General features: G+C 41.1%; 1 protein-coding gene across 1 annotated transcript in view; it reads left to right on the plus strand.

The window, feature by feature from the left end:
- Positions 1–15567, plus strand: part of LOC117230137 (unconventional myosin-IXb) — a 90720-nt gene extending 75153 nt beyond the window's left edge. The window contains exons 5-20 of the mRNA XM_033487259.1: positions 1921–2277; positions 4105–4391; positions 7058–7229; positions 7397–7569; positions 7644–7803; positions 7879–7995; positions 8276–8511; positions 8600–8789; positions 9846–10123; positions 10222–10411; positions 10715–10886; positions 11142–11353; positions 11932–12194; positions 12620–12892; positions 12979–13078; positions 13448–15567. Of these exons, the coding sequence (XP_033343150.1) occupies positions 1921–2277; positions 4105–4391; positions 7058–7229; positions 7397–7569; positions 7644–7803; positions 7879–7995; positions 8276–8511; positions 8600–8789; positions 9846–10123; positions 10222–10411; positions 10715–10886; positions 11142–11353; positions 11932–12194; positions 12620–12892; positions 12979–13078; positions 13448–13605 (3338 nt within the window). The 3' untranslated portion in view covers positions 13606–15567. The remainder of the gene's footprint in view (positions 1–1920; positions 2278–4104; positions 4392–7057; positions 7230–7396; positions 7570–7643; positions 7804–7878; positions 7996–8275; positions 8512–8599; positions 8790–9845; positions 10124–10221; positions 10412–10714; positions 10887–11141; positions 11354–11931; positions 12195–12619; positions 12893–12978; positions 13079–13447) is intronic.
- Positions 15568–16076: the final 509 nt, after the last annotated feature.

Genomic DNA, 16076 nt, shown 5'->3' on the forward strand with positions numbered 1-16076 from the left:
ACTGTAGATGGTCTCCTATTCATTCTTCCGCGAGGAATCAGCCAACCCATCGTTCCACGCATATCGATCCATACTGTACATTAACGAGCTCGCAGAATATTATCATGTGGCGCTATTATGAAGCTAAATGAATAATTCCATGGGGCACGATCAATGGCTAATGACACGGGAACGAGTGGCGAGGAATTTTTCAGGATCGACCCGATTACGTGACGCATACAATTTTCACGTGAAATATTCACGTGGACACACTGGGTAGCGTGTTCGCGCGCTAAGTACATTTTCCATAGGGCTGGGCTATTAACGAAACGGGCTCGTTCGTTGCACCTTTAGCGGCTGGCTAAATTGCCTATAATGTGGACACGGTGGAAAATTCAAGCGGAAACGCGGGGCGAAAAGTAGAGGCCAGGTCCTCTCTCGGCCATTTCACGTATAGAAATAATTCATTTAGAAAACGAGGCTCGGCCTCGAATTTGCGAGCCGCTGTTTGCCATGGCGCTCGCGAAACGTGCAATAACCCTTTTATCGGCGCCAGAGAGAGCGCACCCTCGTTTGCCAACCACCCAGCGCGCATAACAAACATCCCCGACTCCCAACGATTTTTGCCAGCCTATCGACGAGCTTTTCGATTGGGTAAATGTTCTTTGGACCCTTGAAAATTTGGTTCTCGCAGGTGATTTGCCGCCCCTATGAATTTTGATTTCGACTGTTTTCGTTCCGGTGAATATATTAACTCTTTCGTATTTGCGGATGTTGTATGAAATAACGTTCGTGCGTATCTTCATGGGTTTAGATAAAAATTAACGATTCAACGTGGTTGGTTATCGTATGCTTTGGCCTTATTCTGGTTTCAATAAATAGAAGGATTTAAATGTTTCACGAAGCTTCGAAATTGAAATGAAATTTGATTGATTTTAAAGACCGAATAATTATGACACATACTGTTCGAATAATTTTGCTTTCATATCTGAGAATGTCATTTATAATAAACTCTCTTATCGACATCGATATTAAACAGGAGCGAATTAAATTGGGACGTCCGATTAAAAGTGTGTGGCGGATGAAAAGAGGGTTGTGCGTTTCGTCCTGGGACTACCGGTGGACTCGTCAGTAAGGCTATGCCTGGTAGTCCCTGCCTTAGACGTAGAGGGAGTCTCGCTAGGTGCGGTATTTGTATCAATCGCTCGTATATTCGACCGCTAGCGAGTTAGACAAACTCGTTGTCGTCGTAGCCCTCTAGTGTTGGCGGTTAGTACCAGCGGATCGCCCGGGAGGTGTTGCGCCGCGTTGATGCCTCGACCTGTCTGCGTCCTATTGATACCGACCCGCCACAAGTGTAACAATCCTTATCAATTAATATTTCTATCCAATCGTTCATATCGTTTCTACCAAATTGTTTTATTAATAATTCTTCTAATAATCAAAATTCTTCCGTATAGTGCAGACAAAATTTCTTCTAATACACTTGCCAGAGTTTTTTTCTGGTAAACTTCCATCGATTTCAAAATTTCCAAAATCGAAATTACAAAACATGCACAGATCTAACGTAATCCGTTCTGTTACAGATGTCTCGTTGTCGAATAATCTTGTATTCATATCTCAGAATATCATTTATTATAAACTCTCTTATCGACATCAGTATTAAACAGGAGCAAATTAAATTGGGACACCCGATTAAAAATGTAACAGTTCTTATCAATTAACATTTCCACCCAATCGTTCTTATCGTTTATAATCGTTTTATTAATCATTCTCCTAATAATCAAGATTCTTCCGTATAGTGCAGACAAAATTTCCTCTAAAACACTTGCCAGAGTTTTTTTTCTGGGAAACTTCCATCGATTTCAAAATTTCCAAAATCGAAATTACAAAAGATGCACCTTCTAATAACTAGATCTAACGTAATCCGTTGTGTTGCAGATGCCTCGTCGTCGAACGAAGCGGTGCATCTCCAGCAACGTCTGAGGAGCTTGAGCACGGAACTGGTGACCCTGAGGAACCGGCTGCACGTGAACCAGCCGCCGAACAATTCAGGGCCGAACAGTGGTGCATCGGCGCCCCTGTCAAAGAGCCCGGAAAAAGGCGGCGTTCCGTCATCCCCGGCGCCCGCTGTTCCACCAAGGACCACGCTACCGCTTTCCGGCACACTGCCCCACGGCCTCGGTCATCCTTCGGGGCACACGCTGACGGCGTCCGCGATCGTCCATCCGCACGTCAATCACGCCGGCGCGAACACGCTCAGCCACAACTCGACCGCGGCTAATAATTTAATATCCGGTCAGTATGCTGCGGTGCACGCTGTGCACGCGTCCTGGCGAATCTCGATGGATGGTCGATGCAGGACGCTGCATTACTACCGTACTGGGGATTCGCTAGGAAATGCGTGCAACTGGGTGATTCTGGTTTACAGAGAACAGGTTGAATCTGGTGATGTTGATATTGGATGTGAATGTGTGTGTTTTTGCAAGTTTTAAAATTATGTTTGGCAATCGTAGTACAGGACAGATATTGGACTTGGTTCAGGATTTTTACATAGTTTTAGGATACTTTAAAATGGTAATGAGCATGGAATTTTTCGGAATTTAAGATCAGTTTGAAGATTATAATATTGTAGAGAAGTCGAGGAATATTATTACTTGGAGATATACGATGACAGTGCAGATGAGAAATTTTTGACAGGATTTGAGTCGAGTTTAAAATTTGTGGTTTAGGAAAAATATTGAAAACTAGGAAATATCGTAGCTTTAAAATTCTAGGATAAGTATAAATGTTATATCATAGTAATATCGATAGGTAATTTTATTACTTTCGAGCCAGATTCTCGTTTCAATCCGACGTCTTTATTACCGAGTTGATCAAACGGCGAAAACTACGGTTCATCTATATTTTTATCCATCAAGCGTTCGTTACATTATCTAGTGTTCCATCATGATCACTCGATCTACGATGAAATTTACGTAACTCCGTCGGATAAGGCTATAATCAAGCGACGAGTTCTGGCGATTATTGCGAATTAAAACGGATCATGCTATATATGTAAATTGTAACTGTCCACAGTGGATCGTTCATGTGGACATCCATCGAGTTCGTTCCGAGCTCGTTAATATTTAAACGGCGCGTAATATCGTCATTACGTTAATTCGCGATACGTTAGAGCGCAGGCGAGTGCAGCCTTTTCACCCCCTGGATTGGCGAAGGTTGGATGATATTTTAAATAACCAGAGTTCGAAGCTCTGCCCGCGAAATCATCGGAACAGTAAACGCGTCTGTTTACAGAGCTGCCATTTCCCCAACGATTCGTCGAACGTTTTATGATTTATTTACCATTCCTCTGGCCCCTGGATTTTGGTCCAGGTTGTGTCTACTGTTTTTTAAATCTCCACCCCACCCCCTTTTCCCACTCTTTTTTTTATCCGTTTCGGGTTGATGGACAAAAACAAAAATATAAAAAAATATCGCAGCGCGAAAGGTTGCGATTTATTTCAACGCGACCCCATCTCGCGCGATTTCCAGCCGAGAAGAATAAAAATATTTGCGCGTCGACTAAAGCAGTTCACGTGGCTCGCTATGCTGCATCTGATCTCGGATCCCTTCCGGTTAATCGAGCCCCGCCTGGCGAAATTGCACGCGGGTACAGTTAGCCGCGATTCGTTTGAACACGCTTCGAACGCTCCTCGGTCGCTGCCATTCAGACCTATTTTTCTCGTATTTTCTCCAAGGAAGAAACCTGGAAAATGTTCGGTAACGCGTTGTAACATTTAAACTTAGTATTCTATAACATTTCATCTTTTTTCTCTGACTCTGCTGCCTGATATACCAAAATTCTCTGATATACTAACCTCTTCACGCCTCGTGCAGCACACACAGACATTACGCACCAAATATCTACTTCGTCCTCGAGAAATTTATAACGCTGATTCATCATTCGACTACTTCACAAAGCAATTGCCTCCATTTTTCACTGATACCGTAAAATATTTCACAATTTAGGCGATTATATGACTTAAAATTAAACTAGCTTTTGTCAAATAAATACAACCTGTTATGTTTCATTTCTACCAATAGGAAAAGTTATTAATAAGAGGATTTCGCGTTTTTGAACAGATTTGGATCCACCAAAGCGGCACAATAGGATTTCTGACGACGGTATAGTGTCGTGCGTGACGGCGTTGGGCTGTCTACGCTCGCCACCGATCTCGAGCATTATCGCCGACGTGAAAAACGCGAAGAGCAATCAGGGTCAGCACCGATGTCTTCCGAAAGGTACCGCGGCTTCGTCTGGGCCTGCAACCTCCACGGCCTTGGACGACCTCATTCATCTACCTGGACCACTGACGGAGGATGCGGTGCTCAAGTGTCTACAGGCTCGATTCTGTGCCAAACAGTACCACGTGAGTGTTTCTTTCTACACTATTTTTTTCATTCGATGGCTATCTGGAATTAAAAATAATTGTAGTCCAAATGTAGAATAATATATAACCCGAAGATGAATTTTATACTTTAATTACTTATTTAACTTACTTTACTTTATTTAAAGTCAGACTAATGGTAGAATCGAGGAATTTTACATGTTGAAAAACGTAGATATTGGGATAGTTCAAGTTTTTTTTTATCATAGCACAATGATATCGGCGCGTTCGTTTCGACTTCTATGTTGGTATCCCGTAATCTGACATTCCGATAATCGGCACAAATTTCACCTAATCGAGCCGCACATTCTTTGCCCTTCGCCAATTGAATCGGCCGGTGCATCAATCACTCTCGGCCTCGATAGCGACGACAGGACACGATAAGTTCGCGCCGCTTCTAATTGAGATGAATGCCCCGTTAGCAAAGATACTGTACCGTACCATTTAACATCTGCAACGTTCGTAAAATCGTGAAAACGCTCGAGAAGTTTTCATACTTGGAACACCGCGAAGATCAATTAATCTAACTCTTAAATCCTCGAAAGGAGCTTTGTTCCTCCCTTTACTGGTTTATCGATTATCGTTGCTCGGGCGGCCCGATGTACTATCGGGTTGTCGAATTTAACGAGGTCTCGACCGAGTATCCCCTTCAGAGATAGCCGTGTGCTCGAAGGAGAAATCGGGAGTTTCTCAATAGGTCGTTGAAACGAGGGGAAACCGAGGCGAAAGAAAGGGAACGCCTCGGGTGAAAAAGTCTGTCGATGGTCTCGTTGACCGTGGACAGATATCGCGCGGTTTGATTGCACCGAGCTGCTCTGATGGACGCAAAAACGGCTCCGTTTCCGGTCCCTGTAGCTCCTGTCGCAATTACTTTTTGCAAACGAACGCGCTCGTCATTTTCTTACGGATATCCGCCACCTGATTAATTATTCCTTTCTCATTATCCAATCGTTTGATTACATCCTCCACGTGTTTGCATTCCGTGCTTGTTTATTTACACTTTTCTTTTCATCGTTTTTAATCGTTTTTTTTTGTATCAGTTGTTTACATTGGAGGACTTGTTTATGTTTGGAATTTATTTACATTCGTATTTGTTTATTTGCGAACTGTATATTGCGCGATGAAACCATAAGTACACATATACAGGCAGTAAATTGTCAGAGGATTTGAATATTTTTGTGTATAAATTAGCTGTGTTAACGATACACTTTGCAATTTCATTAGCACTGTAACGAGGCACGAATAACGTTATCGTATAACAAGGCTAAACGTGACTTCATTAAATATTGTATTAATTAAATGCTTTAATAAGCTCTGCGAAGTCTATGCTTGCGACAGATATCTTCTATGTATACATTTTCGATATTATTTCAAACTTTGTCGACATAATCACTATAGTCACGTCTCATTACAATATTAATGTGAAATTTCAAAATGGTGCATATAGTACACATAATATATTCATGAAAGATTCTTATGGTAAAAGAGTATGCAAATACAGTCGCCAATCGCTGTAGACAGAAAAATCAGAATCAACAAGGAATGATGTAAAACACGTGTGTTAACACCGGTTTGAATTTCAAAAGGAATCTAAGCTCGACTGTACGAGCTAGCTGCACGAAAGCTCGCAGCACAAGGGAATCGAGGCGAACATCAGAGGCCACGGGGCCCGACGTGGGACCGGTTTTCTCTCTCCCCACTCGGCTTTCGGGCGTTTTTCATCTTTTTGTTCATCCTGCGTGGCGTTGCTTTCTCTAGATGGGCTTCTAATAGGAATCGAGACCCGCCAAAGCCTCGCCGCTCGTACATTGTTGCATCAGACTGCGCTATCGTCCTCTCTTCTCGTCCACTCTTCGTTTTCCAACCCGAGATGTCCCAATTTTCGAGTGTCCATACTTCCAGGCGTCCTTCCAACCCTCTTCCAGAATGCTATTCAAATAAACCGCGATGCATACTGAAATATCAACTCGTGAATCTTGTTCAGGCACGCTCGACGAAGATCTCTAGAAAAGACGTAGTTCAAGGATGTATTCTTTCTCTTTTGTGACGAAAAGTCGATCGTTACTAGTAGACCAGAGATGTTTGTGCAAATTCCAATTTTTATGCAATTTCAGTGCAGATTTGTTTCGCCGATTAAGCATCGACAGATATTATATCTTATGCGTATTAATTATTTTCGCGCAACAAAATATCCAATAAATGCATGAACATTCTTGATCTAAACAATTTTTAATAGATCGTAGAAAGGCTTCTTCCAGTGAGTGACTTATCTCTCCCCCCTTCTTCTGTTGATAATTTAATTTCAAATTTTTTCTATGTGGAATAATTTCGCGGTGATCAGTGCTACGTTATAACAAAGACAAGATAGATGCCCCTAGTATCAGCTTGGTATAATCAGGCTCAGCAAGATCGAGCTGCGATTAATCTTGTCTGATGGCTGGTTGCAAAGCACGCGGCATCTAGGCATCCATAACCCACGCGTCCGATACGCAATAACAATGCAAAAAGCAACACGGCTGGACAGTGAAGGAAAAAGTAGTCTCATTTCGCATCGTCCCTGACGAGGGCTGTACCGCGATCGCCGCGTGTCAAGACGCTTTGTGGACGAACCGACAATCGGACGAGTAGATAATCGAAACGCGTTTCAGACGAACGTGGGCCCCATACTGGTCTGTATCAATCCATATACGGACGTCAGGAATCCATTGACCTTAACGAGCACCAGGGCCGTACCTTTGGCGCCCCAACTGAACAAAGTTGTTCAGGAGGCCGTGCGACAGCAATCGGAAACCGGATACCCCCAGGCCATCATTCTTTCCGGTAAGCAGCCGACATTTTTCATCCACAAATCTTCTTAATCTATTTAATACCTATACAGCTTGTTATATTTACTATCTCTTTTACTTTTAGATCTATCTTCTACATGTGTATTATTTGATCTATTTTACGACGATTCTGAGAGTTATATGTTAATTGTTGCTGTTTAGGGACCAGTGGTTCCGGCAAGACATACGCCTCTATGTTGTTACTTAGGCAATTGTTCGACGTGGCTGGAGGTGGTCCAGAAACGGACGCCTTCAAACATTTGGCAGCGGCCTTCACAGTTCTTAGATCTCTGGGATCTGCAAAGACTGCCACCAACTCGGAGAGTTCTAGGATAGTACGTGACAGTTCATTCTTTTTCCTTTTCCCTCTGGCAAAGGGTAGAATTGATTATGGGGGTTGTTCCTCTAGGGTCACTTTATAGAGGTCCAGGTTACGGACGGTGCCTTGTACAGAACGAAGATACACTGCTATTTTCTGGACCAAACGCGAGTCATCAGGCCACTACCGGACGAGAAGAATTACCACATATTTTACCAAATGTTAGCCGGCTTGTCGCACGAGGAACGAGGTAGAGAATTGGGTTTTGATACGATAGGATGTTTGATTATTGGAATATTTATTTAGTTTTTGCTTTATTCGCTAGTCAAACTTAATTTGGAGGGTTACAATCTAAAGAACTTGAGGTATCTACAGCATGGAGACACTAGGCAGGACGAAGCTGAAGATGCCATTAGGTTCCAAGCGTGGAAGGCCTGTTTAGGTATAATAATCGCCCACCTATATTTCTAGATAATACATAATTATTTAATAGAATCTACAATAAATTTCCTCTAACTTCCTTAATCTTCAACATTTCATATTCCAAATTTTAGTCAATATATCATGAAGTGCACAGATATAATAATATCTGGATAGCTATTGCCACTCAGAATAAAACGTATCATTTACAATTTAATCCTGAAGATTATGTTTTTTAATAATATTCGAGAAAAAATTTTCCAAATATTCCAAATTCAATTATCACACAATATTATTTATAGGTGTGTTAGGTATACCCTTCTTAGATGTAGTGCGAGTATTAGCGGCAGTGTTGATCCTGGGCAACGTTGGTTTCACGGATCGACCGGGAGTCGAGGTCGGTGTCATCGGAGAGAACGAATTAGCCTCTGTCGCGGCTCTTCTAGGCGTGCCACCACCAGCACTGCTTAGAGGACTCACTTCGAGGACGCACAATGCCCGTGGCCAGCTGGTCAAGTCGGTCTGCGACGCAAATATGGTACTGTTAACTCATTCCGTGCAATCTGTGCTGTAACGCCGCCGATCGGTCGGAGCGGAACCATGTTGAAGGGTGTTTGTTTATGCAGTCTAACATGACCAGGGACTCGCTGGCCAAAGCTCTGTATTGCCGTACCGTCGCTACGATCGTCAGGAGAGCCAACAGCCTGAAGAGGCTAGGTTCCACCCTTGGTACACTTTCGTCGGACTCGAATGAATCTGTTCATAATCAAGCCGAAGTGACCAGTCAACATGCGTCCACTATTGGCAGTTCTGCAGGTAGGTGGAAGTCTAGAATTTGTGGTACAATAGGTCATTTGAAAATGACTAATAATTCTACAAATAATATATAGAGTATACGTACAATTCAATCATTTTCTTATAATTATTCGAATCTTTTTTTATTGTATTTCCTTTATGGTATAAAAGCTAATTAAAAGTCACTTGGTGCCTTACTATTGTTAACACATACGACCCTCTGTCGGATTAATAGATTTTGGTTTGGTCGTATTATTGGTAAAAAGTCGTACGTGTCTCAAATTTAAATTGTTCAAGCAATGTTCATCGACTATTGAAATTGTTCGAATAATTATGAGCGGTATGATAGACACAATTAAAATTGTCAGATTGAACGAATAAGTGAATTTATTTAAGGAATGTGAAATAAAATTTTGTCCCAATTGCAACTTATTTAAGGAAGAAAAATTAACCCCTTGCCTTAAAATTTTTTTTAGTAACTTAACTGTGAGCCTTATCTCACTTCACTGCTATAAAGTTATGTTGAATGATAATAATTTGTACCTATTAATCTTTGGTAAGGATTAATATTAACGAACTAAAGTTTAAATTAACGTTGAAACTCAACTTTGTTGCAAATATAATCTTATCCTTGTTGCATCGGAACCAGTTTGTATCTTGAATATGACTCGATATTATAAGGCAGCGGGGTTAGCAAAGGCATGCTATATGAAATAACACGTACTCGTCATGAAGAAATGGCAATATTTTGTGTTATGACGAGTATACTCGTCATGCGTAAAAAGTAGTTACAATTTGCTGTTTAAATTACAATTTTAGTGAAGACTTAATTTAACATGCTTTGAATATTTGGAAGCCAAGATGAAATAAAACGAACAAAGAAAAGAATATAAATAATTATTATGAAGAAATTGTATATAGCGTGAACAATGCGACACATTTTACGTACATACTTTTCAAAGACGTTGCATCAGTTAACTGTTTAACTAAAACGTACCTATTGCCACCCTTATAGGTTTCATTACTTCCAAATTTATTCTTTTCTCTATTAGTCGCAATCTCTCGTGTCACGTGCAGGTGGTACCGGTTCCAGAAGCATGACCGCGCTGAACAACGCGGTACGGCACGCGACGGATGGCTTCATCGGAATCCTGGACATGTTTGGTTTCGAGGATCCAAAACCAAGTCAACTGGAGCATCTGTGCATCAATTTATGCGCGGAAACCATGCAACATTTCTACAACACGCATATATTTAAGAGCTCGATCGAGAGCTGCCGCGATGAAGGCATTCGATGCGACGTGGAGGTCGACTACGTCGATAACGTGCCATGTATCGATCTCATCTCTTCTCTGGTGAGCGTTTAAGAAGTTTCGATAATTCATTCAAATCTGAGATTTGTTCAAACGATCGAGGAGCATGTAGTACGAGGATTTTCCGACTTGTTTCGTAGAGAACCGGTCTGTTGAGTATGCTGGATGTCGAATGTTCGATTCGTGGCACTGCTGAGAGCTACGTGGCGAAAGTGAAGGTTCAGCACAAACAGAATCCACGGTTGTTCGAACCTAGGACCGTAGATTGCAGGTCATTTGGGATCCAGCATTTCGCTGGCAGAGTTACTTACGATGCCTCCGATTTTCTGGGTATGTGGACGATAATATTTTTTAATGTACATATATGTTCTTATACTTATCCTTACGTCTTATTTAAATCAACAATGATTCTTTATATTTTTTTTCGTGGGAAGCTTGTTTTATAATGTTTATCAAGTTTTATCTTTAATATGAAGCAAAATATCGAAATCTTTATTGAATTTAATTCTCAATTTAATTCTCAATGCAAACCTCAAACGTAGTTCGATATTGGAAACCGAAGAATAAAAAGGCATCCCCCTCAAAACCCTATTCACAATGGTACACCATAAAATACGGAATTTTTCTATAAAGATACCAATAAGGACGTGGTTCCCGACGATCTGGTAGCCGTATTCTACAAGCACACGTGTAGCTTTGGTTTCGCGACCCATCTGTTTGGCAGCGAACTGAAAGCTCTCTACGCGAGCGATACAGTGCCCAGGGGTGTCAGCTTCAGGATATCGCCCACATCCCATACCGACCTGTAAGAAAAAGACCCTGATCGCACAGCCAAAAATTTGGAATCGCCACTTGTTCCATAAAATTTAAGAATTAAAAAACAAGAAAATCAGCTTAGAATTCTATCATATTAGACAATCTTTTTTTCTAAAAAGTTATTTAAATTAGTAATAAAATTGGCAGGAGATTCTACGTAGATACAATTAAAATGTGATTCGAAATTTTTGGTCGGCAGGCTTTTTACGAGGTGCAAGAGCGATCGTTGATAATTTCCTTTCAGATTGAACGGAGACGAGCCGATCTCCACGTTAACGCAGGACTTCCACACGAGGCTGGATAATCTCCTGAGGACTTTGGTCCACGCGAGGCCCCACTTTGTCAGGTGCATTAGGAGCAACGGTACCGAGACGCCTCTTCACTTAGACAGAGGCGTGACTATGCGTCAGATACGATCCCTTCAGGTTCTCGAGACGGTGAATCTAATGGCCGGCGGTACGTCTTGAAACTATCTACGACAGGGAATTTACATACGCGCGTGGTAGATCTCTTTGCCTGTTATCGCCTGTGGCGTTTGATCTTATCCCTGTCAATGATTCCTCCCTGAAAATAGTAGAATTTTGGAAGTCGTGGGAGTTGAATGTTTCTTAATTTCTCAGATTTAGAAATGTGTATGTAGTATGTATAATAAAAATAAGTTAATTTTTCATACATTTAAGTCAATTTTCAATCAAATTTCAATCAATTTACGATCGTTCAACACGACGTTAACATTTGTTTATTTTTAATCAATCAATCTAGCGTTGTATCGCCAGAGTTGATCGTGTATACAATGTAAAATTGTAGTAGATGTATGACTGAAACAATAGGTGTTTTGTGCAGTGCATTATATAATAATTTTTGACGATAAAAATATCAGGCGGCAAAGACGTAATATAAATCTTTCAATTGAACGATTCTAATTCTTATCCAAAATGTACTATTGACAGGAGAATAGTTTATTATTTGATTGTTAGGATTATTCTTTTGAAACATTTAGTTGAGAAGAGGGCGTCGGCTCGAAAAAATTGCAGGATATCCGCATCGGATGCGTTTCAAGGCGTTCAATGCGAGGTACAGGTTGATCGCGCCGTTCAAGCAACTGCGTCGTGCCGAGGAGCAAGCGGTGGAGGATACGAAGCTCATTTTGCAGAACGCACAGCAACTGAAGAGCAAATTCGGCGCGAGCACCAGCTGGGCGCTTGGCAAGAGGCACATCTTCCTCAGCGAGGGCATTAGGCAACAACTCGAGAACCTACGCTCGGAAACACGCAGGAAAGCCGCCACCGTGATACAGGTAATGAGATTTTTCGCGACGCCCTTATCTTTTAATTACCAACGAAACGTTAATAAAATCCTTTCCGCTATTTCTTGTTTAGTGTTCTTTGTTCATTTAAAAGAAGTATGCTGTTTAATATCCTCAGAGCTCCTTAAAGTATTTGATCCATTTCCACTTTTTAAATGCTTTCCAATCGAGGTATTCCATCTGGAATTATTACAACAATAAATAGGAATCATTTCCAATCGTTTACTCCCAAAATATCGTTTTTTAATTTTCTTGCATTTGAAGATATAGAAATAATTATTGAGAGAAACAATTTTGGGACAAATACTTTTGACACAAGGAGAAATAAAACTTACCTAATCAAAAGTCTTCCACCTTACATTAAAAAAAGAGTTACTAATTAAGGAACGCTAAATTATCTCTTTACCTATTTTCAGTCCACGTGGAGAGGTTGGCGGGTGCGGAGAAGGTGGCCTTTGAGGAAAACCACTATAGGTGTAACATCTGGTATCGGTCAAAAAAAGCCTCAACAACCCACATCTGCTAATACTGGAACCGTTCAAAGGAACGTTACCACTGCCACGGGTACCGGAACCGGAACAAGACCTAGGCCTCAGCCAATCGCTGGCACGCCACCTCCCGATCCATCGGAGAAGTGCGCAGACCAGAAAATGATCCAGCAAACGTGCACCTTATTCGGATTGGATTTGGTAAGCAGAGCTGGCATGTTTTTATGGAGATCTCTGTTCCAAGGCCTTGACTGTAGGTTGTGAAACAAAATGGAACTTTGTTGCAGGAACGACCACCTCCGGTACCGCCCAGTAGATCGTACACCGTGACTGGAAACACAAAGTTGGGCTATCCGCAGACTAGAATCATGAAGATGCCCTTCCCAGGTAAGGAGGTGGTTGCTCTAATAAATATTGATCTTATTAAACTTGGAAATTTAAGCATCGTGTTAGGGGATATTTGTGTATTAGCGATTTACTAGATATTGATTTCAAATAGCACAACTTCGTCCTTTTGTCAAATTTTGTATTAGAGAATATTTATATATTGATCGCTGATAATGATTCAAAGAAATACAATGCCCTATGAAAAATTTGGAGAATTTGTTTAAGTTGTGTTAGTAGATGAAAGATTCGAGTTCTAATTCTATTCGTGCAGAGTGGTTCGATTTATTCTAGAATGATTCTTCCCTGGATTCATCGTACTACGCATTTGGTTTTGCTTTCCAAATACGGGTGGAGTTATTGTTCTTTCAGAAGAGGGTGAAGGGGAGGTGGTGCTCCTGAAGGGTGAAACGGTTCTGGTCGTGGGTGCGTCTCCCAGGCGAGGTCACCTGCTGGTGGAACACAACAACACCACGCTACACGTGCCCTATCAGTTCATGGAGCTGAAGCCATGTAATATTAACATCTGAACGCGTTATTTATTTCCGTGGCGTTTTCGTCGCTCGTACGATGCCGTGAGTTTAACTTTAATTCGGCTAAAAATTTCATCGAATTTGCTATCAGGGAACCTTGGTTTATAAAATAAAAATTGAAATCTTTATTCAAACTTTGACAGAGAAATCTATAGGGAAAAATAGGAATGTGGGAACATAATAGTACATGGATAGCCGTTTCTTATTTAAAAGGACGACTCGAATAGAGTCGGAACTTTGCTTCCTCTCCACGATTCCATTCTTTTTTCTTTGTTATATTCGTTCCAGTAGTATAATCCGTCATTATGCTTATATTCCATCTTCCTTGACATATATCCTTTTTCCACATCTCTTGATGTCCTATTCGCGAGCCATTTTCTTCAGACAAAAACAACCTGCCGATGAAAAACAAACGCGAGAGATCCTCGCGGAAACGTTGTTATCCGATTGGACTTCCGGATGCAATTTAAACTTCCAATTAGCTTCACACAGTTACTCTGTGCGCCTTTTTTCCTCTCCTCGTTTAAACTATGAAAACTGTCCTCTTCCCATGTATATCGTTCCACATTTTACCTACTGGAGATGTGAAAGTAATTGTCATGTTAATTCTGGAACACAAACCAGCAATTTTTTCCAGATTTTTATTGTTATAATACTAATAATGATATTTTGAAGTGCTATGTGACAAACGAAAACTTTGTCAATCATAAAAATCATAAAAAATTTGTGTTTTAGGATGAAATTCGTATGAAATTGGTACTACTATCGATAAACTAGCGTTACAGGAAAAGTGAAAGGAATGAAAATTAGCAGAAAAGTTCATGACACTGGCATCGTTCGAGCGGCAAGGGAACACCGATAAGATTAGAATTAGAAGCGCGGCTAGGACAGTGAAGTTTGTCCTTTAATTAATTACGTCGACCGTCGAGCGAGAGTTTCACGCGGAAGTCAGTACACCGGTGCTTATCGTTCGCTCGAAACGCGTCTCGTCTTCCTCGCTCCTTCCGCGTGGGTGGCAGCCACCCTCCACGGGCCACGTTCGTCTTCCATGTAGATAAGTACACTCAAGCTGACTCGCGTTTTCGAATTAGTAAGCATGTTAGCCGTTAAATGCCGTTGAGTCTCGCGATCTTCCGTATATGAGTAGATCATGTAGAGTAGATCATATATGAGTAGATCATGCGACGATAACTAGTACGATCGATCGTAGACCCAGTGATAAGAGAATTTTAGGAAATTTATGGTTGTAACGGTGTGTGAATGATCAGTTTCGAATATGTTTCAAACTCGTTGAATCTTTTTTGGAATTATGGTTGGTACGATGTGTTAAACAAGAATTTAATAGGGGTATAAGATCGTCAATGTATAAGTGTTGGGGGGAGGGGGGTTAGAGGATATTTACCAACAGTATTCTGTCTTTGAATTCTTAGTGCCAATTTCTAGAAAGAAAGCTGCAGCTACCGTAGAACGTCCAAATTTCGTTTGCAGGAATTTAAGTAAAATGTTGGTGGAGTCAGGGATGAAAAGAAAATTCACTTCCAGAGACGAGATTTGGTCGTTCTACGGTGTATTTGTACATGTATTATATGATTAAGAGATCGACTTCGTAAAATAGCTCGACCGTAGGTCTAAAGAATAGATTTAATCGAACAAGTTACTCTATCATTATCGCGATAATCATAACAGGCAACAAGTTCTAACATTGAATCGGGAAAGGTAGATAGGAGAGACAGAGTGAGAGCGCGCTTTGTAGATATACGAAACTCGTTCAGTTAGAAACGATAAGCGTCCATTGAGAGGAACAGGCGAGAGTTCGGCCTGGAAACTCTGTCGAGTTCACCGTTTCGAGAATATGTACATACGAGTATGTATGCCGAATGTTACGTAGTTTACAGATACCAGAGCTGATGCATACGTATAGGTAGCTATAAGTGCGTCGAGATATTTTTGAATAAAATATAAGCGTTTTTGAAAATGATAACGACCATTCTTCTTACTCGCCCTTAGTTTCTTTCATCCGTGAAAATTCAGCACCTCTCCGCGCTAGAGTGAGAACACATAAAGTGTGTTTCGTTCGTTAGAAATAGTTCCCTTTACCAAGAAACCAAATTAATACGGCTATTTTACTTCAAATAAGGGGCACTGCTTCCTTCAATTAGGAAATTCCTCCTTCTCTTTTCTCTTCTTTTCGCTCTATTGACACACGTTTCCACGTTCATTTATTTATAATTCTCACTATTCATCCTGCTATTTCTCCACCTACATGAACATTTATAAACGTCGATCTACGACTCTTTGCCATTTTTTCCCCTTATCAACTCGTGATCTGAAATTCCACCGCTTCAATGATCGCAATAGCGATTCCTGCACGATACGTTCGATCCCCTGTGTAGAAAATCAAGCGTCAAAGAGACAAACTTATTGCATCACCTTGTCAACTTGTTTGTGGAGTTCACGCATACACGTGA

The sequence above is a fragment of the Bombus vosnesenskii genome, unplaced genomic scaffold (assembly GCF_011952255.1).
Source record: "Bombus vosnesenskii isolate JDL3184/JDL3185 unplaced genomic scaffold, Bvos_JDL3184-5_v1.1 scf7180000013266, whole genome shotgun sequence".
NCBI classification, from domain to species: Eukaryota; Metazoa; Arthropoda; class Insecta; order Hymenoptera; family Apidae; genus Bombus; species Bombus vosnesenskii.